We start from the raw sequence: 26,720 nt of genomic DNA on the forward strand, positions 1-26,720 counted from the left end.
ACTTGCTCAGGGTTTTTCTTGCAGTTTTTTTTCTAGTTCTTTTAACTGTTGTGTTAGATGGTTTATTAGAGCTTTTTACTGTTCCTTGAGGTATGCCTGTAATGCTATGAACTTTCTTCTCAGGACTGCTTTTGCTGTGTCCCATAGATTATGAGTTGTCGTCTGTTCATTTTTTTTTTTTTTTTTCCAGGAAGTGTTTGATTTCTTCCTTGATCTCATTGGTAACCCACTCATTGTTTAATAACATGTGATTTAACCTCCATGTGTTTGAATATTTTTGAGTTTTTTAATACTGGTTGATTTCTAGTTTCGTGACATCATGATCCGAGAAGATGCTTGATATGATTTCAGTCTTCTTGAATTTGTAGAGATTTGCTTTGTTCCCTAACATATGGTCCATTTTTGAGAATGTTCCATGCACACTTGAGGAGGATGGGTATTCTGCTCCTTTAGGATGAAGTGTTCTATTAATGTCAATTAAATCCATTAAATCTAGAGTGTCATTTAAGGTGTTTCCCTGTGGTTGTTTTTTTTTTGTCTCAGTGATCTGTCCAATGATAACAGTGGAGTGTTAAAGACCCTAGTATGATAGCGCTGCTGGAGATCTTCCCCTCAAAGTCCACCAAATATTTTTTTATATATTTACATGCTCCTTTATTAGGTACATATATACTTATAAGTATTATTTCCTCCTGTTGGATTGATTCCTTTAGTATTATGTAGTGACCATCTTTGTCTCTTACTATGATCTTTATTTTGAAGTCTATTTTGTCTGAAGTAAGTATTGCTACTCCAGCCTTTATTTTTTGTTTCCATTTACATGGACTATTGTTCCCAACACTGCACTTTCAGCTTGTGTGAATCTTTTTCTCTTAGTTAGCTCTCTTGTAGACAGCATATATTTGGGTCTTGTTTTCAGCTACTCTATGTCTTTTGATTGGAACACTTGTTCCATTTACATTTAAGATTTCTATTGATATGTACCTATTTAATGCCATTTCCCCCCCTTTATGCCGATATACCTTTTTCTCCATATTTCTTCTTAAAGCACTCATTTTAGCATATCTTGCAATGTTGGTATGATGGTGCTGAACTCCTTTACCATCTTTTGTCTGGGAAGTTCTTTATTTCACCTTCAATTTTAAATGATAGCTTTGCTGGATCAAGCAGTCTTGGTTGCAGGTTCTTGGTTTTCATTACTTTGAGAACTTCATGCCACTCCTTTCTGGCCTGAAGTGTTTTATGTTGAGAAATCTGCTGTCAGCCTTATGGGGGTTCCCTTGTAGGTCACTGCTTGTTTCTCTCTTGAAGCTGCTAACATTCTCTCTTTGTCCTTAATATTTGCCATTTTAAATATGATGTGTCTTGGAGTGGGTCTCTTAGGGGTCCCTTTGCTTGGAACCCTCTGTGCTTCCTGAACTTGTGTGGCTTTCTCCCTCCACAGTGTAAAGAAGTTTTCCGTCATTATTTCCTGCACCAAGTTCTCCATCCCTTGCTCACTTTCCTCCCCCTCTGGTAATATTATGATGCAAATGTTGTTTCACTTCATGTTGTCCCAAAGCTCCCTTAGATTGTCCTCATGCTTTTTAAGATTTTTTTTCTTTTTGCTGCCCTGATTGAGTTTTTTCTACCTTATCTTCTAATTCACTTATTCTCTCCTCTCTTTCACTGAGTCTGCTGTTAATTCCTTCCAGTGTAGTGATATCAGATATAGTAGTCTTCATTTCTACCTGGTTCTTATTCACCATAAGCAGCTCTTCATTCTTGTTTTCACTAACTTCCTGGACCTTCACATTAAGTATGTTGTGGTTCTCATTAATTTCCTTGAGGATCTTTATAATCATTACTCTGAACTCTATTTCTGATAACTTGATTAACTCCATCTCATCAAGGTATTTTTCTTTTTTTGTACCTTGGGTGTTGTTTCTTTGCCTACCCATTTTAGTTACTCTTAGTGCTTGCTTCTATATATTAGATATATGTGCTGTCTTCTAGTCTTGTAGGGTGGTATTTTTGTACTGTATGCCCAGTGGGACCCAGAGGTGTGTTTTTCTTATACTTCTGAGTTATTTGCTCTAGGAGTGTTCCTTTTGTGGGTTCTTTAGGCTCTCCTGTTTGATTGGGTCTAGACTGTGGCTGATCCATTCTTGGGAGGACTCTCCTCTCAAGTTGGCTAACTGTGAGGCTTAGCCACAACAACATAGTGTGAGCTGTTGTACAGGTGATGGCGAAGCGACACCAATCACAACCAAAATGCCAAGAAACAAACATTAACTTACAAAACATCCTGAAAATCACAATGAAAACAACCCATGAGTAAGTAGAATTGGGAAAGAAAATTGGGAACACAAATGCTAATGCAAAAGAAAAAGAGAGAGAGAGGAGGTTGTTATTGCTAATAGTAAATAATAATAATAAAAATAAATGATAAAATAAAGTATAAAGTAAAAAAATAGAGAAGCTACTGGGAGATAAAAAGTGCAGAGAAAGGATTTTGAAAGGAAAGAAGGGGGAGCAAAAAATTAAGGGTAGAGAGTAGAAATAGGAAAATGGTTAAAAAAGAAAAAAAAAATTAAATACAAAGACAAACCCAAAAAAACCCAAAACGGAAGACAAAGAATAAAGTGAGAGAAAAAGAAAAGAAAAAAAAAGAAATAAAGTTATACCAATGGAAGAAGAACAGAGAGAAAGGTAAAGCAAGGGCAGAGAAAGAGTCCAAAAAGAGATATGGGGGAAACAATAGAGAAAAGTAATAAACTTATTGGTTATAATGATAATATCCCAGCAATAAAGAAGTGAGTACCAATAAAATCTTGATAATAAAACAAATAAAACAAAACAAAGTTTAAAAAAAAAAAAAAAAAGCAAAACAAGACAAAACAATGTTTTTTTAATTAATTTAAAACTAAAAAAAAACCTGAAAATTTTAAAAAGAAAATTTTTTCTGGAAAGAAGATGGCAACTTACATAACTGCGAAACGTGCCGCATCCCACAACCACATCAAAATTATAACTAAAATACAGAACCACCATCACTGAGAACATCCTGAAATCTAGCTGAACAGAAGTCCGACCAGGGAACTGAAGCAGCATCCAGACTTGTAGGAGAGGTGGGGACTAGGGCAGATCCGGGCTGAATCCTGGGGACACGGCCGCTCGCCCACACCCAGTGCCATGGTTTAAACCTGGGAGGGATAACTTGGCGGTGGAGGTTTCCCAAAGGAGTGAGGGGTTCAGCCCCACATCAGCCCCCCAGCCCAGGGCGCCAGGGCTGGTAAGAGAAATCCCCACAACTTCAAGCTGTGAAAAACAGCAGAGACTGTTGCTGAGGGTTGCAGAGGCGGGAGAGCCCCAGGCTTTCTTCTTAAAAGGCTCACACACGGACTCACTCAGAGGTGCTCCCTCTGAGCTCCAGCTCCAGGCAGCAGGTTGAAAGGAACCTGGGATATTTGGGGAGGAACTAACTTGCTTGAAATTGGGGCCAGAGCTGGAGGGGCAGCTTTCTCTCAGACAGAAGAGCTGGAAGATGCCGTTGCTCCTTTGGAGAGTCCTCCCCAGACACAGCCAGCAAGCAGGCAATATATCTGAATCTTCAGCATCTGACTCACAACTTTGGCCCTGCCCTGGTGATGCTCTGAGACCCCGCCCCTCCCAACTTGCAAGCTCATCCAAGCCATTTCCAGTGCTTTTCTATGCAAGTGGCCTCTCCAGCCTCATGCTTAGGACTTTCCTAAAATCTCTTAAACAAGCAGCAGCATGCCTCATACGTCTTGATAAATGGCCTCAAGCCTGGCACTAGTGGCAACCTGCATTGGTTCATAGCTTTGCCTCTCCTGGATACCGCCAAGCCCAGCACAATTAGCAGCCAACTATGGTTTGTTGTGTAGCTCATGCTGGATAGCCTTGGGCAAGGCACTGGCAAAGGCTGACTTTGCACCTCCCAGGAGGCCCCAGAGACAGTGCACCTGGTGGTCAGACGACCATGCTGGATTATAACCCTACCACATCCACGAGTGACATACTCAAGGAGTGCACTTAGTGAACACAAAAGCTCCACTGAAGTAAATCCTGCTCCATAAGGGTGTCTCCAGCACTGCAGATCTTTGGTTGTAGTTGCAGCTGGTCCTCACAGCTGATTGGCCTAGGGGTCAATTCCTTCCAGTGATGCCAATAGCAACCAAGGCTCAACTACAACAAGTCAGAGCACAGAGTCCACACAGGGGAGCACCTAGAAGGCCCAGCTCAGGTGACTGGGGAGGCTGAGCCACTAGACCCTACAGAACACCTACTACACAAAGCCACTCTACAAATTCCAGGAGACATAGCAGCTCTACCTAACACATAGAAACAAACACCTGGGAGCAGCCAAAATGTGGAGGCAAACAAACATGTCACAAAGGAAAGGACAAAAGAAACCCCCAGAAAAGGAAATAAATGAAATAGAAACAAGCAAGCTACCAGATACAGAGTTCAGAATTTTGTTTATAAGGATGCTCAAGAATATTAGTAGGACTATTATGAAAATAAGTGAGACCATCGATGACATAATAAAATACCTGTCTGAAATGAAGGCTACACGAACTGAAATGAAGAATAATTTACAGGGAATCCACAGTAGAGTAGAGGACTCTAAGAATCAAATCAGCAATTTGGAACATGAGGAAACAAAAAACACCCAACCAGAAGAACAAAAAGAAAAAAGAATCCAAAAATATGAAGGTAGTGTAAGAAGTCTCTCCAGAGGCCCAACATTTGTATTACTGGGGTGCCTGAAGGAGAAGAAAGAGAGCAAGAAATTGAAAACCTATTTGAAAAAATAATGACAGAAAACTTCCCCTATATTGGGAAAGAAATAGACTTACAAGTCCAGGAAGCACAGAGGGTCCCAAACAAGAGGAACTCAAAGAGGCCCACAGGAAGACACATCATAATTAAAATTCCAAAAGTTAAAGAGAAAGAGAGAATCTTAAAAGCAGCAAGAGAAAAGCAGTTACCTATAAGGGAGCACCCATATGACTGTCAGATGATTTCTCAACAGAAATCTTGCAGGCCAGAAGGGAGTGGCACGAAATATTCAAAGTGATGAAAAACATGGAACTACAACCAAGACTGCTCTGCCCAGCAAAGCTATCATTTAGAATTGAAGGTCAGATAAAGAGCTTCTCAGACAAGGAAAAGCTAAAAGAGTTCATTACCACCAGACCAGTACTACATGAAATGTTGAAGAGTCTTCTTTAAGAAGAAGCTAATGAACAAAAGAATCTGACAAACTAAATGGATCCATAGGCATTGACACATGCAACAGATGATCGTATTTCAGAGGGAAGGGGAAAGGGAGGTGGAGGGTGGGAGGAGATTAACCAAAGAAGTTATAGGAATATATGCATAACCCATGGAAATGGACAATGACAGGGTGAACGCCTGGGGAGAGGGTGGGAGAGAGGTGGAGGGGGTCAATTGGGGGGAAAAATGGGACACCTGTAGTGCTTTCAACAGTAAAGATTCAATAAATAAATAAATTAATTAATTAAATAAAAAGAAAAGAGAAAGTGTTTCTTTTTTCCTTTTTTCTAAAAAAAAAAAAAAAATCAGGTGAGTTTCATCTGGGCAGCTTATGTTGTCTGAGGCTCACTGTTTTGTATACTGATTTAGGGTCTCCTGGGAGGTGCCTATGTGTCAACCAATGTCAGGAGCTGTCTAGGTTTGGCTCTGGTGTCCTTCGGTATCTGCTGGTATCTGCTGGTATGAGGCTCTCTGTGGAATACTTCCATTTGTCATCTATTTAGCCTCCCCTTTTAGGCAACCTGGTGTTACACAAGAGGCCTTCAAAGAGTTTTTAGGGTGCAGTCAAGCTAGTGTAGCTCCGGATATTGTTCCCCTTACTTAGAGGTTTTGCTGTCAGGCATTCAGTGTGGGGAAGTTAGTCTCTGCTTCAAAGCCAACTCCTCAGTCTTTAAGATATCCTCCAATTCTAGTTTCCCATACAATGGCCTGCCGCAGGTTCAGATTGAATTCAGTCTGTTAGCTTTTCTGTATGGGAATTTTCAGCTGCCTGGGCTCCGTGGGTTTGATTAAAAAAAGATTCCGGTGAGTACGTTGCCTGCCCAACCCCCAGAATGGGGTTTTAAGCTTTTCCTCCAGTTCTCAAACAACAGTCCCTGAGAGTCTTATCCTTATAAAGTCATCCTGTGAGTTGTTTTCCCTTTTTCCTCAAGGCTGTGCCCTGTGGGGGATATCTGGGGCTTCATTGAGTTGAACCAGCCCCTTTCCTATTTGGGGGTGTTGCTCCTAGCCTGCTCTCTGGTAGGAGTGCTCCACCCCTACATTCCCAGATCTGTTGGCTGATCTCACAGGGCACTCAGTTGAAACTCTCCACAATGCAGGCACAAATCATAGCTTTCGCTGGTCTGTCTCCCAAATGCAAGCCAGGAATTTGGACGCCTGTTCAGCAATCAAAAATTTACAAAGCAGCAAACAGGCAAAGAACCTGCCTTACGTGGTCCCGGCACCTCCATGCCTCGGAACCAAGCAGGAGGGGTCACAAAGTCAATCCCACGCAGGTACCCTGCACAGCTGATCGCAGTAAAGCTGGAGCAGCTCCTTACATGCTATCCCAGCTCCCCTCAGAGCAGGCCAAAAATCTTAAAAATCTCTGATTCACCCCACCAGCAGCTCTTGCGGCAGGAGTTCCTATCCGTCCTGTTGGCGGCTCAGGTCCTCTCTTTGGCGATGGGAGGGCTCTCTTCCCCTTTCCTGTGCCACATATTTCAAATGTTTTCTGTGGTTCTACACAATGCCATGAAGGAAAGCAGAGGGTGTCTTTAGGTCGCTGCTGAGTGCAGCCTCTGGCCCCTTTCTATTTGGAAGCCACCCTGAGGGACAGCATTTCCTTTGGTCAGCACCCAGGGTAAAAGTCTCCGGTCCAGGCTTCCACCATTAGGTGCGTTGTTTCACTGGGAAGGCAGGGTCCCCTCGCAGGCAGGCACACTGTTCCCCTGGCTCCCTCTGCCCGCCCTGCATAAGCTCTCCTTTCTTTCTCCTCCGCTCTGGGTTTGGGATCCTAGCTTTTGTTTGCCAGTTCACACTCCCAAGGGGAGGGAACTTTGCAGCCTCTAACCCTCAGGCCTCCCAGCCCAGCACTGGCTTCAGTGTGGACTCCCTCTGTCAATAGTCCCCTCTCTTACCAGACTCTATGATGTTTCTTCAGTGCTCCTTACTCAAAATATGTCCACTCAGGCATATCTCTCTAGTTTTTTCAAGCTGGTTATGCACTATTTTAGTGGTAAAGCCAGTCCATGGCTTGGAGCAAGGGTGCTCTGCTTCTTGTCAGAGTGCCACCATCTTCCCTCTTCCCTACTTAATTACTTTGAATAAGGTATTAAGTTTTAGTGAACCCATCACCCAATCAAAAATCTATGATGCCGAGGCAACCTCAATCTCAAATACAATGCTCATCATTCCCTTAATTTCTATATAGTTTATCTCATCTATTTCTATTTCACTTATATAAGGTTTAAAAACATACAAAAAATGCCTCATGTTTAAGGATACCTACATATGTACAAAACCTATAAAAATAGAACAATAATACATGAGAAATTTAAGACAGTACAAAGATGAGAATGGGAGAGGCAAGGAAGGAACAGAAGGAAGGGAAGAAGCAGAAAAGGAGAGGAGGAATATTATTTGTAAAAAATATTTCTTAAATTGAATAGTAAGTATATGGGTATGCATCACATTATTTTTATATCTTTTTGAATGTCAAATGCTTTGTAAGTTAAAAAAAGAAAAACAGAGAGATAGATGAAAGGACCTGTGGGCCTATGGAGTATAAAGTCTGATGAGGGTCTCTGGGTGGTCTTTCAGTGCCTCCTCCTCTCAGCACTTTCCTAAGCTTCCCTTGAGAGAACACCTAATGCTGGGACATGTGGTGTGGCCGAGTCTGGCCAAAGAGGATCCCAGTGAGCCCTGTCCTGACAGATATTGTCTATTAGTAGCATGAGCCCTTTCTGGCCAATTCTCCCTCCTGTCTGCTTGTATTTGGACTTATAGACAATCTGACAGAGTCGGAAATGCTCGTTAATTTTTATTAATATTATATGGTTTGATTAAATTATTCCCATTCTACTGAATTGCCTGACATGACTCACTTCTCAGCTGCAGGCTATCTGCAAAGGATTTACCTTTGGCCATGGTCACATTCCCAGTCCTAACTCTTCACACTGCATGGTAAACTGGGCTTTTTGGTAGGGCTAGAGAAGGCTGTCCTTAAGGATTTCCAACATAGCTCTGTCAATCTTGAAGCTTCAGGTTGGAAAATACAGATGTTGTTGAATTGCTATGCAAAAAATAACCATCACATTGTTCTTTTTCCTCACATAATATTCATTTACATAAATAGGCTGTGAGTGCAGATGGGTTCTGATCTGTTCGGTGACCCTGGCATCAAGTTCACAGGAGAAGAAGACGTCAGCCATACAGAGTGGGCAAATGTTGCTCCAAGACTCTTGCATAGCCTGGGTTCTTTTTATCATGCTCAAGGTGAATAGGCTCAGTTTGGCCAAAAGAATAGAGTGGCTCCATGCACTGACTTTCACATCTTCAGGAACACTTTGTGAGAATATGCATTAAAAGTGGGCTCTGTGACCAGCTGGGTGTGGCTCAGCGGTTGAACATCGGCCTAGGATCCAGGAGACTGCTGTTTGAGTTCCGGTCAGGGCACATGCCCGGGTTGCGGGCTTGATCTCAGGCTGGGGGCATGCAGGAGGCAGCCGATCAATGAGAGCCACTCTCTCTCATCATTGATGTCTCTCTCTCTCTTCCTCTCCCTTCCTCTCTCTGAAATCAATAAAGATATATTTAAAAAAATATATGGGCTCTGTCAGGCTAATCGAACTACAAAACAGGAGAGGTGAGAAAGATCAATATAATCTAGTTTGGTCTTATTAAGGCTTGAAACCTGCCTTACAATACATAATACAAAGACACATAAACCTAGGAATCCAGGTCTGGACCACAGAGGTGTGTACCCACTCTGCTAAAACATGGCAGTCTCAAACTCACTTTATTCCCAACTTCAGATTGCCACTTCCTTTTCTTCTGAATTGGTGTGTCATAATCATTATCAGCCTTCAAAACCTTTTCTAGTTTCCAAAAATGGAAAGGATGTACATGATCTTGAAACTAATTAAAAGCATCAACAATCTTTTTTTCTTTTTTTTTTTTTTTTTTTTGGTATTCAAGGATAATAAGCAACTATACAGAATTCTGTCCCTGTGGCAGGGGAACAGGGCTAGAGAAATGTGTCATTAAAATTCTCCCTTTGCACGCTCTTTCTGACCCCCAAGAGGGATGAATATGAGATTTCAGGCACCAGCTTAGTCATAGGCCAAGAGTAAAGATGTGATAGGAATGATTAAAAATGACCCACTGTTCAGAAAACCCAATCAGAAAGGGTAGTTAAGGCCATAAAGCAGCATGGAACAGTGGAAAGAGTGAGTTAGATTCCAAAGCCCTGAGTTTAACCTACTAGCTGTGTGGTCTTGGGTAAGCCATTTAACCTCTCTGAGCCTCAATTTCCTTATCTATGAAACTAGGGTAGCCATCCTTACATTGTAGAGTGGTTGTAAAACTCAAATTTAAACACACAGTTACCAGGGCATGATGTAACCCATCCCTCTATTCTTTTAATATTGTTTCTGTTAAAAGAGTTTTTATAAAATATGAATTGTTAACTAATATGTAAACCATGGATAAGCTGCATATCTGTGTAAGAGTTTCAGGAACTAGCTTCGGGGAACAAGGCCAACTCCAGCAACTGGACATTCTGGCTCCAGCAGACTTGTCGACTGTCAACTATTAAAACCAGACCTGTGCTTGACCTGTTTAGAGATAAACATCAGAATGGATTGTGCCGACTTACACATAGAGAACTTTCCAACATACTCCTCCTGATTTCTTTGTTCTGCTTTCCTTCTCCCTTCCAATAAAAACCTCTGACTGCACTGAGAGGTTAATATGGGCTTTGGGACGAGAGCCCTCCATCTTCTCAGGTTACTGGCACTTGAATAAACTGCTTTCCCTCTCAGAAGCACCTGTCTACCTAGTTTGGCTTTCATTTTGGCAGGCAGCCGAAAGAGTGTTCAGTTACAATGAGGCCAGCACTGTCTCATAAATATGGTGCTGAGCTTTCTTGGTGCCAGATCAATGTTTTATATTATTTTAAAACTCCTTTTGATAAGTCTAAAAATTTCAGTGTGTCCTTTAGTTCATTTAAACTTCCAAAGTAAGTTAAATATTGTGACTGAAAATATATCAAAGTAAAGTTAACTCTGAATATTTAAAAATTTGCATAGCTACCCCACTACCCTTGGGAATTTCACACACCTCTTTCAGGGAGGGAGTGGGGGTGGGGGAGTGGTGGTGGGTGATATATTATATTGCCACTTACCAAAATCACAGATCTATACTTGGGCTTACACTAATACTTCCTCTCTTCCCCAACGATGACTCCTATTTCAATACTTCTAGTGTTCAAGGTCAAATTCACACATTCTTCCTCCCTAAAGAAGTCTTCTCTGACTGTACCCTCTAGCTCCTTACTATAGTTTCCCTTTCCTGAATGCCAGCACAGACTATACACCCTTACACAATTGACACTCAGCTACATTGTTGAGCTGCATTTGTTGTGTTTCACACCTTTTAGTTTTGTCTGCCCCTTTAAGCTATGACAAGCATAGCACCTTCCTTGTCTTACCTCACTCAGCAGTTGTCCTGGGAAAGACAGTTTACATAGCCTCAGAGGTTTCTCTGCTCAGCTTCTGCTCATAGCAAGAAGACAAACCTCTCTAAACCCTGGTCACCTATGGTCCTATTGGAAGCAAGCTGTTCACATGCCATTTATTAATGGTGAACTAAGTGCTTTCTTTTTCCCTTTCAGTAATATGATAGTGTGCTTAAAAACAAATGTGTGGTTCATGTCTAAGGCTGGAAAAAAATGACAATGTTTAACTAGGTGTTTCAAGACTCACCATTCCTCTTCAGATGCATTTACTACTAGATGAGTATGTGAACAAAGAGACTGGATGATGGTGTAAGAGCCAAGGGTAGGACAACAATTTTGGAAAGTCAGTCTAAGCATTCCTTGGTTTTTCCCTTCTCTTTTACTTTCCCTGTTCCCAAATTCTTCCCAACCACTCCCTGGAGCCTATAGTTTGAAGTTCCCTATGTTGAAAGAGAAGATGAGGGAAACAGTATACAATCAGGAGGTATCAGTCTGCGAACATATGCCATCCTCCTGCCTGCCAAGGATAAGAGTCCAAGAAACCAACACACACTGAGTCAGCCAGAGGTCAATGACAAGAATAAGACCTCTCTTCAAATGTATTACAGAGAGTGGCAGGTGGAGAAGAGCATAGTTAAGAGTTGCAGGGAAGTGATACAACTTATGTAGAAAATAGGTAAGGGCACAGGGGAGATTCCTGTGCCACAAAAGTATATAGCTGTAAGGGAAAGGTAGAAGGCCTCTTGTTGGTTCTTGGGGCAGTTAGGGGCCAGGCTGCCAGAGCCATGGGGGGAAATTGCTCAGGGAAGCCACTACTTACCAACTGAGATAGAAATATTTAAATATTTTTAATGACTAGTGTAAACCAATAGGATATCAGCTCTGGGTAGAAGACAGTGAGGAGGATCACCATGAGGGGCAGGAGGGAAAATGGTAAAAACGATACCATGACAAAAACATACCATCCTCAGAGCTTCACTGTCCATAAGCAGATCTGCCTGTGATATTCATGCCATACCAGTGATCTCGATATGGAATTGCTGCCAATCTCTTGTCTGTTTTTCACCATAAGTTTTAGCCCACTTTATTGAGAGCTAGGGATGATAAAGGGGGAGGGGCTGGTGCCTCCTGAAGTGCCCATATCCCTCAGGAAAGAAGAGGGTGTGATTACCTTCTTGCAGAGGACCATCTGGTGGTCAAACAGGAAGAAGACCCGCTGCTGGTTGCGGCCATAGGGCTGGTAGATCCAGGCCATCTCCCCAGTGTAGATCAGCTCTGAGCTCCTGTCTAGGATGTCTTCGCCCTGAGAAAGACATGTGACAGTGAGAGGCAGCCAGGTAGGAGGGATGGACTCATCACCTGCCTGGAGACACCTAGGGCTGTGCAGGAGTAGAACAGAAAGGACTGGTGGAAATGATGGATGAAGGGAGGGACTCCTGGGAATCCTTGAAAGGCTTCATGAGCTGGAAAGACTAATATTCTTGTTCACTTTGAGGCTAAATGAGCCGCAGGACCATCTAGAACAGCTACAGGCAGTTGCCCTCTGGCCCTAGGGGCACCAGCTACCATGAAGTTCATTCTCTAATTCTGCCTCTTTTTCTCTATGAATGTCTCTCTGCCCCAGTATTTCATCCCAGCATTAGTCTTTTAGACTCTTTCCTGATCCTGAAGAGTAAGTCTGAATAGGTGGTAGAAGTCTCTCTGCTTCTCAGATGAGAAAAAGGGGACAGGGGAGAACAATAAAGAAATGATGATAGAGGAAAAGAGAATCCACTAACCTTCTTACAATAGTTTTTTCTTCTCCTAATAAGTTCATTAAAATCTATTTATTAAATAGGAAACTTCACAACCACATGCACCCTTGGTTTATTATCTAGAGAGCTTGAAACCACTCCTCCTCCTTGCTATGTGGAGTCAGACACAGAAAAAAGCACCAAGACACCTGATTTCTAATTCATTCAATTCTACAGTCTCTAAGGGCTCATTCTTTATGGTAAGGTATAGGTCAAAGGTATGTGGTAATATCTGTCAGATGCCAAGTTAGACTTGGCACCTATTCTCAAGGAGCTTACATCTTCATGAAGGAGACTAATACAGGTGTGCTCAGAACTCATGGAACACAAGGCAAACCAAATCAGAGCCATGGGCACAGGGATGTGTTTTCCTGGGCCTATGTGCAGATGGGGACAAAGAGCAGTGGCTCAGGACTCAGAAGTAATACTTACTGAGCACCTGTATCGGTCAGACATTTTGTTGTATACTTTAACTCTATCTCTTCTGACACTCTCAGTTGCCCTGGGAGATAGATATTCTTGCTCTCATTTTATAGCCTGAGTTATAGAGAGGTCAAGTGATCAGCCAAGATCACCCAGCTAGTTAGTTGCAGATCTGCAATCAAACCTCAATTCTGTGGTTCTGAAGAATGTGTTCACTCTTGCCATTACATCATGCTGTCTCTAGGTCAAAAATTACTGGAGAGTCATTACCTTCTTCGCTCAGAGTCTCAGTTTTTCCAGCTGTTAAATGATGTGTATGAGGATATCTAAGTTTCTAGCCCTGATTCTCTGATGCTAAGATCTGAGCCTTATATTCCGAAGCCTGAAGTAGGTTAGAAATGAAGGCTGCTGCATCACCCTAAAAATAATCAGAGGCAAACAGCATTGGGCCAAAGAAAAGATATTCTTGAACATACCATTTTTTTTCCAGTCTAAGGGATGGAAAGGAAAAGAGGAACTCAGTGGAAATATTTTCTAATAATGCAACCGCAAAAAGAAAGCTCAGAGATACTACTATGACTCCAGACTCCACCCCAGGGATACCTTAGAACTTAGGTAAACATTCCTCTTGGAGGGGCCCACATACTAGCATGGCACCTCTGGAGGCCCAGAGTGGGGAAAGAAGTCCTCAGAATGAGGAAGCTGTACAGGCCTTTCTTGTTGAGAAATGGAAAGGTGAGAGTGGTACCAGTCTGCCATGTTCCATCTGAGGTATGCCAAGAAGATGAGTGACCATCTATTTTGAATATGTATGAAGTGAAAGAAAGCTATAAAAAGGGGCCAATGCCATACAAAGATGGCCAGGATTAGTTTTAGATGTACCACTTACTAAACAGAATGATCAGACCAGGACTAGGACTACTCAGTGTCATTTGGTCCACCCACTGTGTCAGTAGACCAATTCTATTCTAAGTACTTCTGGCCACATGTAACTCCACCAAGCAAAACAAAAACAAACAAAACCTTGAAAAAATACACTCCTTATGCTCACCAATGGTGATTGGCAATTTATGTTGGGCAACTCACATATCCTCTCTGTGCCTCAGTTTCCTCATCCTTAAAATGAGGATAATAGCAGTACCAACCTCACTGGGCTGTTGTGAAGATTACATAAATTAACATATATAAAGTTGTTAGGAAAGTACACATCACACTATAACCTCTATATAAGTGAAAGTTCTATTTTTTTCAAAGGAAAAGCTTTAATAAAGATTTAAGATTTACATTATAAAATTCAAATATTCTCCTCTTGATAAGAGTTCAACTTTTGCATTTTCCCCATAGGTTTTTCTATTATCTCCCCCCTCCCCCCGGTCTATAACACAGATTCCCTCCCTCACAAGTTAGGATCATTAAAAATTTTAACACACACTTTAAATTTACCAGCATCTAGGTAATATATCTAATCTTCCTTTCCCCTCATCCCCAAGTATACTGTTAGCTGTGTATCTTCTGAGATAAAATTGTGGCACTTTTCTAGTTTTTCTTGATTTTGGGTGTGGGAAGAAAATATTAACACTCACAAGGATTGCTAAAATATACTCCCTAGTAATTCTTTCAAAGAGGGTATGCAAAAAATAAAGTTTCTGAATTCTTCAGTATCAAAAAAGATCTTTGTTTTACCCTCAAAATCAAATGCCAATTTGGCTGGATATAGGATTCTAGGTTTAAAGCCTTTTGCCTGCAGAACACTGATGATACTGCCCCATTGACTTCTAGCATCCAGAGTACCCCATGATAAGTCTGCTGTCAATCTGATTCTTATTCCTCTGTAGGTTATCTCTTTTCTCTCCCTGGAAGCACATATGATTTTTTCTTTATCATTCCAATTCCCAAATTTCACCAAGATGTGTCTAGGAGTGAATCTCTTTTCATCAGTTTTACTGGGTACTCGATAGGCAATGACAATCTCAAGACTTGAATCTTTCTTTAGCTCTGTAAAGTTTTTTTCAATTATTTCCTTAACTATTTCCTCTGCTCCATTTTCTTTATTCTCTTTTTCAGGAATTCCTATCAAACAGATATTTGAGCTTCTGGATATATCTTCTACATCTCTTATTTTCTTTCTTTCTCTCTTTCTTTCTTTTTGGCCATTTGCCTTGTATCCTTAAAAAATTCTTCAATTCGACCTTCCAGATTGTTTATTTTCTCCTCTAGCATGTCTATTCTGCCACTCAGAGTAGCAATCAAGCTTTTCATTTCTAAGACTGGTAATTTTTTATTTCCAGGATGGTAACTTTTAATATTTCCAATCTCCTCTTGTATCTCTCTGAATAAATTAATTACACCTTTTCTAAAGTTCTCTTCTGTTTCTTGTAGCAAGTCTGTTTCTTTAGACGTTAGCCTGTGTTTCATCAATTTTTTCTTTTCAGAATCTGAAGCCAAATAACTATGGGTAAGTTCTTTTAAGTTGACGTGAGGCCTCTTTTTCCTCAATCTGGGAGGCAGTCTTTATGTTTTCTGCTTCAGAGTCCCCTTCTTCTTCCCATGTTAAGAACACTTCCAACTCCCACTCTGAGTCTTCCTCCTCTTGCTCAGAATCGTCTACCTCTTTAGTTAAAATATTCAACTCATCACTGGCTATTTTAACTCCACGCTTTGTATTTTCCATAGTAGAATGCTGAAAGGTTGAGTGCTGTTCCTTACATAATACTGAGGTTTCTTTTCCCTCCAGCCCTGAGGTGTTTTCCTCCTCCAAATCTGAAGCTTCTCCTTCCTCCTCTAGCTCTGAGCTCTCTCCTCTTTCCTCCTCTAGCTCTGCCCTCTCTTCTCCTTCCTCCAACTCAGAAGTCTCTTGCTCCAGCCCTGAGGTCCCTTCTCCCTCCTCTAACTCCAAAGTCTCTTTGTCTTCTTCCTCTAGCTCTGAGGCCTCTTCTTCCTCAAAGGCTTCTTTTTCCTCCCACTCTGAAGCCTCTTCCTCTTGAATCTCTAAGTTTTTTACCTTGTCTGGCTCAGGAACCTTTACCTCTTTAATAAATAGATAGCTCAAGCCATCACTGGTTGCTCCCCCAGCTCCATGCTTTGAGGCTATTAGAGTTTTAACCATTTTTTCTTGAATCCCATATCTTCTTCCTCTTTATTTTTTTTCATTTTCTGGGAATACATCTTTTAGTAATTCTTTCATAAAAGATTTTTGGCTGATAAATTTGCTGAGGCTTTGCATGTCTGAAAAAGTCCTGGTTTCACCATCACATTTAAATGCCAGCTTAACTTGGCATAACGTTTTTGGCTCATAATCATTTTCCCTCAGAATGTTGAAGACATTACTCCATTCCTTACTAATGTCCAATTTTGCTGATGAAAAGTTTGCTGCCAATGTAAGTATCATTCCATCTTCTTTGGAGGCTTTTAGAATTTTCTCTTTATTTTTGAAGTTCTGAGGGACGTTTTCCTCTCTCATTTCTTTGACTAGTACATCCTCTCCATGTTCTCAGCCCTCTCCTGTAACTTCTATATGGATGTTGCAATTTCTACCTGTGCCATCTGTATTACCTATGGCTTCTTCCATGTTTTCCAGGACTTTGTGATTTTGTGATTCATTCGGGGACAATTCCTGGCCTTGGTTAGTATTGCACTCTTTAGCTTTGTCAAATTTGCTACTGAGTTTAACCATTTTGCTGCTTTCAAAGGTCAAATTTTCAATGTCCTCAACACAGTTGTCTTCTAATTTCTCTACCAATCTTGTTTTTACTGACATGGCATCTTTTGTCGCCACTCTTTGCTAGTACTGGAATTCTTTCGATTTTTTATTTAAGGTATTGTACGTCTTACTCCTAAAATTTCCTTTAGGTAATTTTGAAGAGATTCCCTCATCTCTTCAACCATTAAGTCCAGATTCCCCATCAAGACTTTAAAATTATTCATAATAGCTGCTGACATGACTTCGTATTTTAAATCCAGTAATTGAGCCATCTCAGTTTCTATCAACTGAATTATCTCCATTTGGAAGCTGTTTTTTTTCTTTGCAAGCCTAGGAATTTCTGATTGTACACTGGACATGATGAATGTTAAACCTGAATTGTCTTTGTTTCCTGAAGAGTAATTTTTGTTCTTGCAGACCTGCTGGACCCCCAAATTCAAAAATCTTTAACAAATCACCTGGGGAAGGAATCTGACCTGAGGACGCAGAAGACGCCATACAGAGAAGTGAGGCCTCACTCACCAAAAGTTATTATCTTGACTATTATTGTGTGTCCTATATCCTATGTTACATACATTACATATTCCTATTCATACCCACAATACAATAAGGAACATACTGTCAATACTCCCAAAACCAAGGTCAGAGAAATTAGAAGTAATTATCCTAAAGTGGCTGAACCCAAATTCCCATGTTCTAACCACTGAACCACAGGAGAATGATGATCTCTCAATGGAGCAAACAGTTGCCTTGGAAATTTTCTGAGGTGAGAATCTCAGAAGGTTTGGTTTCTAGAGCCACTGCTACTAAAAATTTACTCTGTGCCCATGGGAAGTAGGTTAACTGCTCTCAATCTGTTTCCTCATCTGGACAATGGGAATAATACAATGGTTCCTGTTTGGTTCACTTGATATGGCTGTTTGAAAGCATTAAATCATTCTATGAGGAGGAAAGAGCCCTCTCAGAATTCAGAACTCTCACCCTTTGCCTCTTTTGCCCCAATTGCACCACGTATCTTTGCCTTGTACCCAAAAGGGCAATCCTTTCCCAGTGACCCCTTCCCCACGCGCTTTCTGTTCTCTTCCATTCCTCCAGAATTTTGCTCACGCTGTTCCCTCTGCCTGGAACATATTTGCCCTCTCTGGATAGGGAAATCCACATCTCACTCATCTCAATATCCCAATGCCCAGCACACAATTCTGATTACAGGCTGACTGTCTAATGTGGGGTTGTGATCTTAGGAAATGCCATCCGTTTCATACAACTTATTTGCAATGCTGCCTACTGACAAGAAGGCAGAGAAATAACAAATCCATCCAGCTCCACATTTGATTTTTTGGTCCCAGGAATATGCCTCATCAAGTCACCTTAACTTTTAAATAGATGCTCTTGCTGCCTCCATCATGTTGGGGTTTTGTGTTTCCTCCAACTTCTTTGGATTACATCATTTGATGGTAAACTAGAAGAGGCTCTTGGGTATTGTACAACCAGGATGTGAGGGGAGGGGTTCCATGAGGAGGAAATCACAATCACACACAATCAAGTTCCCAAACATAAGCTCTAAACTTAGGTTCCTGGTAAAATATCTCCAGGGGAGAAAAAAGATTAAAAAGAAGCTGTCAGGGATATGTTCCTTCTCCCTTCCTTTCAAGTGGATCTAATGAGTGTAAAGGGTGGTAAAGTGACAGCTCAACCAAATATCAGCAGCAGGAAAATTAGAAATACAAATTCTCCAGAAACTACAGTCCTTGAAACAGGTTCTTCTCCATGCCGTTCCCCTAAGCTGCTCTAAGTCATTGATTATTACTTAGCGGTTGGGTTTATGTCCAATGGAATGGGGTTGTGAGGGATTATTTTTATAAGCAGATGATTAAAAACAGAATTTGGTCTGTCAGTTTGGCAGGAATGACAGTCAGGGCCTGACGTGTTCAGGCTTGGGTAGACTTAGTGGATATGTCAGGATGAGGTGATCCTACCAAGAGGAAAAGAAGTATGTTGGCTGGCCTGCATCAGAGAACCAACCTTGTATTCTGTGTTTGGGAGTGAATTAGCATATAGCACTCCTCAGCCAAATGTTCATCTGGTGGTGATGAAATTCCAGAACTTGAAAGAAATCTGGAAGGCTACTGAGTTGACCCAATTGTTTCCTAGTAATAACAAAAAAGATGAACCTTTCCTTCCTTAATGAAGCATTGCCACAAAGATTTCTCCAACCTTCTTAGAAAGCTATTTAAGTATACAGTATCTCTCATTAGCAGGAAGTTTTGCTTTGCCTCTAATCTAAATCCTTCCTGCTGCTTTTCAAATCTATTTCCTCTTCACCCATCCATGGCTATGTGAAGTTCTGGCTAAGCTATTCAGACTCCCCAATACCTCTGTTGGTAAGGATCCTACCTCCCAGTCAAGGACAGAGGCTTGCCACTGAGCAATCTTGTCAATATTCTCCAAACGCCGCTTGCGTTCATTGATCTGCTGAGTCACATTTCTCATGACAGCCAAAGCAGCTGCCACATACCTGTAGTCACTGTGAAGACACAAAAGTACAAGTTGAATGATTCAATGTGCCAGAGAACCAATGTGCTAGATGCCAACCCTAACATCCATTCTCCTGTTCCTACTTAGTATAAGAGAACCCTGGTTTTCAGATAGAAGCCACACCACATGCTATCTTTTTTTTACAGTAAGGGGTGACTATGCAACTAAATTATGTCCGGTGATATGTAAATAAAAGTGTTGAAAAGAACTTTTGAGACACCTCTTTTAAGAAAAACAGCATACTCTTCTTTAGCCCTTACTCAATCATGATGCTTGGAATATAGATTTGACAGCTGAAGTTCTAGCAGCCATCTTAGACTATAAGGACAAGGTCCATACTCCTAAGGATAGGATAACAGAAAGCTGGAAAAAGCCCAAGTCTCTGATGACCATGGAGCCACCATGGCAGCCATAGATTTCCTCCCTGAAGACTTCTTTTTCATGAAATAAAAATAGACCCCTATCTTTTCTACACCATTATTTTTGTGTCCTATCTGATATAACCAGCCAAGGACCAAGAATGGAGCCTCACACATAGCTTGATCCAGACAACCTTACCATTTCTTCTATTGCTTATTTCTAAGGAACTCTGCCCAAAATCATTGTGAAATAACATCCACACCTTTCCCCCTGAACAATATAGAGATAGGACATAGAATAGTGATTAGAACAGACTCTGAAGCCAGACTCTTCAGGCTCAAACCTTAGTTTCACACTAACTAGTGGTGTGGCCTTCAGCAAGTTTCATTCAACCCCTCAGATGACTCAGTTTCCTGCAAAGTGAGGGGAATTACAGTAGGATTTGTTGAGGGTTTAATCATCCACATAAACTATTTCACTCCCCAATTCCAGTTTGTTTTCTGTACACCTGCCAAACCACAGTCTTCAAACACTACTGCATTTTATCACCTCCAGTGATATGATGCTTACTATACCTCCTAAATAGTTTATTTTGTCTCAAGACAACTCTGTTAAAAAATAAACTCTTCTTTATTCTGAGCGTTCATGAATGTTAGCGATTATCAATTTTTCTTCTGGATCCCACTGCTTACTCATATTGAGCTTATGGTTGACTAATGATTCATAAGTCTCTTAAAAATATGCTCTCTCGAATGCATCTCTCTCAATCTGTAGTTGAACTGTTGATTTCTTAAACACAACAGCGAATCTTTACATTTGTTCATGTTACATTTCATCTTTTTACACTAGATCCTCCAGCCTATGGGGGATCTATTGGGCTCTGTAATATTGTCAAAGTTTATCCCTGGCAATACTATCTGAGTCTGCCATTTAGAAGGAGGATAGGGTGATGACAGAAGGGGTAGTTGCAGTGTAGAAGCAGTTGACATAAATAAGAAACCTTGTTCTTTGGGTGCAATTTCTGTCTCCCATGTAATTTCTCTATCTGATTTGAGAATATCAGGAAAATGCCTTAAGCTATGTCCTGGAAGGTAAAGCATAGAGCTATACTGCCCAATATGGTAGCCACTAACTACATATAATTAAAATAAAACTGTTGTTCTCCAGTTGTATCAGCTACATTTCTCAGTACTCAGTAGCCATATATGGCCAGTGGCTACTATATTGGACAGCACAGATATAGAACCTCTATATCATTGTAGAAAGTTCTATTGGACAGCACCAGCATGAGAATGCTTATTACCTCTGCTCCACAGGATGGTTATTACCTCATACCTGACTCAGCTATGAATTCATCACTGCCACTGTGCCATACTGTCATTCAACCTTTGCCATTTTTAGCTGGCTACCTTTTTCACAATGGTTATGGAGGAAATGTTCCAATCTCTAACTTGCCCCACTAGCTTTAGGAGTGGGTGACAGAAGCAAATAGCTATAGTTTGGCCTGAATCCTGCTCAGAGCCCCCAGGTCTCCAGATAAAGGTCTGGGCACAGGCCCCTAATGAAGAGATTGACTCTAGCAACATTGTATTATTCCAGACATGTCAGCTAAACTCCCTCTTGTACAGTCTTCATTCTTGTCAGCTTAAGGAAGGGTTGCAGGGTGGGGACCTATAACCCTTCTGTAAGCAAAGGTATTATATTGTTCTCCAATTATCCCTCTCCATCCATCTAATCTTACACCTCAGCAGCCACTCAGCCTGCCTGCATTTCAGACCTACCTATCTTAACACCCATCTTACTAAGCTTTTAAGCTGGCAGCAATTTCTAATTGCTTTCAAATTCAAGCTACACTGACATGCAGGAGTTATCATCTTGATAGAGGTTCCTGAACTTGCTGAAAGGGGTAACATGTGAACTGGATGTAGTGCTGGGCCCAACAGCTAATGTCAAAGGTAGTCCCACCATTCCCAAGCTAGCAAACTGACTCAGAGGAGAGAGAAGAATCTTCCTTTGTAAGGTCCCTCTCCACCTGCCTCCCTCATAGCCAACAGAGCATGGAAGACAGAATTATTACTGGTGTTGTTACACAAAGGGAGAGTCCTGTGTCACTGTATTTGGATTCATATCTGAAATCTGTCCAGGACTCCAGAACCACTGAAGCACATGATCAATAATTGGCTTAGAAAAACAACATCAAATTAAAAATGAACCCAGGGAATGATTTAGAAGTTTGACAAACAAAACCAACTGGCAAACACCCATGGCCTTACACTACTAAGTCTAGAAGTCAGACCAAAACAACCCAGGCAATGGAGCCAAATAAAAGTAGGAAGCAGGACTAATAAGAATAAGGCAGGAGTATTCCAAGATGGCGGTGAATTGAGTGGAAGCTACAGTGACACTCTCCCAGGACCAAACCGGAATTAAAACTAAAATATAGAAAAAACACTCTGAATAAACAACTGCAACTGAAGACAAGCTGGAGAGCACCCTCTTAACCAAGGAGTAAAAGTGGAGACCGCATAGAGACTGGAAAGGAAGTGTGGAGGCGTGAGAGGGCTGGCTGGGCTCCCACAGGGAGCAGCTAAAGGTCCAGAGGGATATCTCAGCTGTGGGGGGCTCTCACTCAGGGGGCTTCCCAGCCCAGAGCACCAGAACTGAGAATAGGTACCCACATAATATCTGCCTGTGAAAAGCAGCAGGGTTTCTGTCTGCCAAGGAGACACAGCTGGAAATGCAGGCACCCGCTTAGAAGGTCAACACACAAATTTTTATGTGTAGCTACTCACCTTGGGCTCTGGCAGAGGGAGGGCAGAGTGGACTAACGCGATGTGAGGAAAATCCAGATTTGTGGGCTCTGGAGATAGAGCTCAGAAGGCAGCCACCTGGATTCCTGTGCCAAGTCATTCCCCCATACTGCAGAGGACATCTTTTTCAGGCAGACCTTTGCCATCCAGGCAGCTTTTGCCTGGGGGAGAAGCAATTGCCCCACCCACTGAAACACCTCTCATCCTACCCTGTGGAGTTTACACCTTGTTGTGATCTACAGCCTGAGGCTCATTAAGAGAAAGATCAGCCCAGCCGGGCATGGCTCAGCGGTTGAGCATCAACCTAGGATCCAGATCACGGTTCAATTCCCAGTCAAGGCATATTCCCGGGATGCGGGCTTGACCCCAGTAGGGAACATGCAAGAGGTAGCCAATCAGTAACTCTCTCATAATTGATGTTTCTATATCTCTCTCTCCCTCTCTTTTCCTCTCTCTGAAATCAATAAAGATATATTTTTAAAAAAGAGAGAGAGAGAGAGAAAGATCAGTTTCCAGACAGAGGTGGACCTCTGGGTGCTTTGAGTCTTTTTCTGATCTGCTTCTGGACTGGGGCCTTGGAAAAGCAGACTTAATGGTAATCTTGGTGCTGTTCAAATGTACCCAACCCCACCAGGGGGAACAACAAGCCAGCCCAGCAGAGGGAACCACAAGCCATGGGTTGCTGATAGCTCCTAACAGGGTACTCAAGGCCATTCACAAACAGCATCTGATATTGGCCTGTACCAGAGACCCTCCAAAAAGACTGAGAGTCCTAGCAGATCTACCTAATACATAGAAACAAACCCAAATAAGCAGCCAAAATGGGGAGACAAAAAAACAAATCCCAAATGAAAGAACAAGAGAAGTCTCTAGAAATAGAGCTAAATGAAATGGAGATAAGTAATCTATCAGATATAGAGATCAGAATACTGATCATAAGAATGTTCAAAAACATGAGAAAATATACAGAAACTATGAAGGAAATTAAGAATGACATAGCAAAAATAAAGAGTACATTGGACAGAATATACAGCAGATTAGAGGAAGCTGAGGACCAGATCAGAGAATTAGAAGACAGGGTAGAAAAAAATCACTAAACCAGAGAACCAAAAAGAAAAAACAATTTAAAAACAGGAGGACAGTTTAAGGGAGCTGTGGTACAACAGGAAACAGAACAGTATTCACATTATAGGAGCACCAGCAGGGAAGAAAACAAGCAAGGGATGGAGAATTTGTTTGAAGAAATAATGACAGACAACTTCCCTAACCTGGTCAAGGAAAAAGTCACACAAGTTCAGGAGGCACAGAGAGTCCCAAGCAAAAAGAACCCAAAGAAAGAGGCTCACACCCGGACACATCATAATTAAAATGCCAAAAATTCAAGACAAAGAGAGGATATTAGAGGCAGCAAGAGAAAAGCAATCTGTTACCTACAAAGGAACTCCTATAAGGCTGTCAGCTGATTTCTCATCAGAAACTCTACAGGCCAGAAGGGAATAGCATGAAGTATTCAAGATAATGCAAAACAAGGAGCTGAAACCAAGACTACTCTCTATCCAGCAAGGCTATCATTCAAAACAGATGGTGAAATAAAGAGCTTCCCTGACCAAAAAAAGACTAAAGGAGTTTATCACCAACAAACCAACATTGCCAGAAATGTTAAAGGGACTGATGAAATAAGAAGTAGAAATAGAGATAGAAAAACATAGGCATAAAGAATTAAAATGACAATAAGTACCTATCAATAATAACCTGAAATGTAAATGGATTAAATGTTCCACTCAAAGACATAGGGTAGCTGAGTGGATAAGAAAACATGACCCAAATATATGCTGTCTACAAGAGCCCCACCTCAAAACAAAAGAGACTCTCACAAGCTGGGGAAAAAACAAAACAAACAAACAAACAAAAAAACTTCTGGAAGACTAAAGGAGAGATTGACAACAATACAGTCATAGTAGAGGACTTTAACAACCCACTGACTTTACTGGATAGATCTTCCAGACAAAAAAATCAACAAGGAAACAGTGACTAAATGACACACTAGATCAGAGAGTTTTAATTGACATTTACAGAACTTTTCACCCCAAAGCTGCAGAATATGCATTCTCCTCATGTGCACATGGGACATTCTCAAAGATAGACCACATGTTATGACACGAAACAAGTCTACAAGTTCAAGAAGACTGAAATCATATCAAGCATCTTCTCAGACATTTGCACCATGGAATACTATCCAGCTGTAAAAAAGAAGAATCCCTTACCCTTTGGGACAGCATGGTGGGACCTGGAGAGTGTTATGCTAAGCAAAATAAGCCAGTCAGAGAAAAACAAGTATCACATGATGTTATTCATATGTGGAATCCAATGAACAAAATAAACCAATGAACAAAATAGATCCAGAGACATAGAAGCATGGAACATGTTGAAGAATCTCAGGATGGCAGTGGCGGGGGAGTGGGTGGGGAGAGATTAATCAAAGAACTTATATGCAGATATGCATAGCCCATGGACACAGACAATGGTGTGGTGAAGGCCTGGAGGGAGGGATGCAGGGTGGAGGGGATCAATGGGAGGAAAAATGAGGACATTTGTAATACTTTCAACAATAGAGATAAATTTTAAAAAAATGAAAAAATCTAAGGTTGGTATAGTTGGACAGGCTATTACCTAAATATTTAAATCTATCAAGCAGAGTAGAACAAACAGTTGAACAATTATTCCACCTGGGTTGATTCACTTGGCTAAACTGAGGACTAAGGACCAGACTATAAACTCCCCAAAGACAGTGTCTAAGTTGTACAATAATGATAATACATAATGATTTTGTGTGCATACTGATTTACAACTTTATAAGCAATTCTCATAAGCCTTCCCTTACTTTATTTGCATGACAGCCTTGTGAGGTAAGCAAAAATATGTCATCATCCTATTGTGCAAATAAGCTAACAGAAGCTAAGGCAAAGAAAAAGAACATACTTTCTCAGTAAGGATCAACATGTAGAGAAGGCTCTCTCCTTCACTACTGCCCCCCTTAATCCCTTACCTATGGTCCTGGGCAGTATACTTGAGGAGCTCAGCCAACTGTAAGGGATACTTGCAGATCTTCTGGACTGGAGTCAAAAGGAAACCATCAATAGCTATGTCGATCATCTGCTGCAAGAGGCGACAGGCCTCAAAGAAGTGCTGATAGCGGCTGTCCTTCATCAGTTTGGAGAGCTCCATGCAGGCGTCCAGGTGGTTGTTACAGTACTCAGAGTATATCCAGAATCCATCTTGCTGTGAGCAGAAGAAAAAATAAAGAGAAAATGAAAGGCTGCTGAGGATTCCAAAAGAAGTTTTGGAGAAATGGAAAAAGAGACCCTGTTTTTATGTCAGAATATTAACATAACAATATGAATCTTTCCTATATTGATTCATAAGTTAATAATAAAAAATAAATGAATTATTTGGAAACTAAAAAAACTGATTGTAAAACTTCATACAGAAAAATAAATAAGTAGCAATAGTAAGGAAATTCTATAAAAGAAGGGTAATGAGGAGACACTAGCCCTCACAATGGGAAAACACACTATGACAAAAAAAAAAACTTCAGTGGTTTTATTTCTGGCAATGGCAGACTAAATTTTTTAGATAAATCTTACCACTGAGGAAAGCCAGAAAAGCTAGAAAAATATAATAATTTCTGTTTGAAGAAATCACATCATCCAGAAGCTCAAATTTTCTCCACATAATATCCCTTAGGATATACACCTTGGAGTATATAAGGGTAAAGAGGCCATGATATATGCAAGTTAAACAGATGGCTGAGGAAAAAATATATGAGTGTGTATATATATATACACACACACACATATAGAGACGTGGGAAGAGGAGAGAGTAAGGGGAGAGAGGGAGAGCATATGCAAATCCTAAAGTAAAAGAAGTGAAATGTTATGTTAACAATAGGTGAGTATGTGTAAATGGTATATGAATGTTCTTCATACTGTTCTTACTTTTCAACTTTTCTATAAGTTTGAATTATTTCCAAGTTTAAGAAAACCTCTACAAGTTTTCTTATACACTGTTCAAAACTCATACAAAGATTACCTGATACATAAACAAAACCTAAGAGAAGTAATAGGCAATACAAATTGATAGACACAAAAAATCAAGATGGAGTTATTACACACAGACTTAAAAAAGTATTATTTTTTAAAAATACTAAATAGGCAAACCACACAGATCAAAAGAAATTAGAAAAACATATATCTAATACAGAACTTGTATCCAACACATATAAAGAAATCCTAGAACTTAATAATAAAAAGATAAGC

At 40.9% G+C, this 26,720-nt stretch overlaps 1 protein-coding gene across 3 annotated transcripts in view; it reads right to left on the minus strand.

The window, feature by feature from the left end:
- The window catches only part of ARHGEF9 (Cdc42 guanine nucleotide exchange factor 9), a 288,918-nt gene that overhangs the window by 37,819 nt on the left and 224,379 nt on the right, over positions 1–26,720 (minus strand). For all 3 annotated transcript variants that reach the window (XM_087813329.1, XM_016216961.2, XM_087813330.1), the window contains 3 exons: positions 25,451–25,683; positions 19,094–19,223; positions 11,955–12,086 (listed from right to left, as the gene is read on the minus strand). In XM_087813329.1, coding sequence (XP_087669455.1) covers positions 11,955–12,086; positions 19,094–19,223; positions 25,451–25,683 — 495 coding nt within the window. The remainder of the gene's footprint in view (positions 1–11,954; positions 12,087–19,093; positions 19,224–25,450; positions 25,684–26,720) is intronic.

This window comes from Miniopterus natalensis, chromosome X (assembly GCF_054644295.1).
Source record: "Miniopterus natalensis isolate mMinNat1 chromosome X, mMinNat1.hap1, whole genome shotgun sequence".
In the NCBI taxonomy this organism is placed as follows: Eukaryota; Metazoa; Chordata; class Mammalia; order Chiroptera; family Miniopteridae; genus Miniopterus; species Miniopterus natalensis.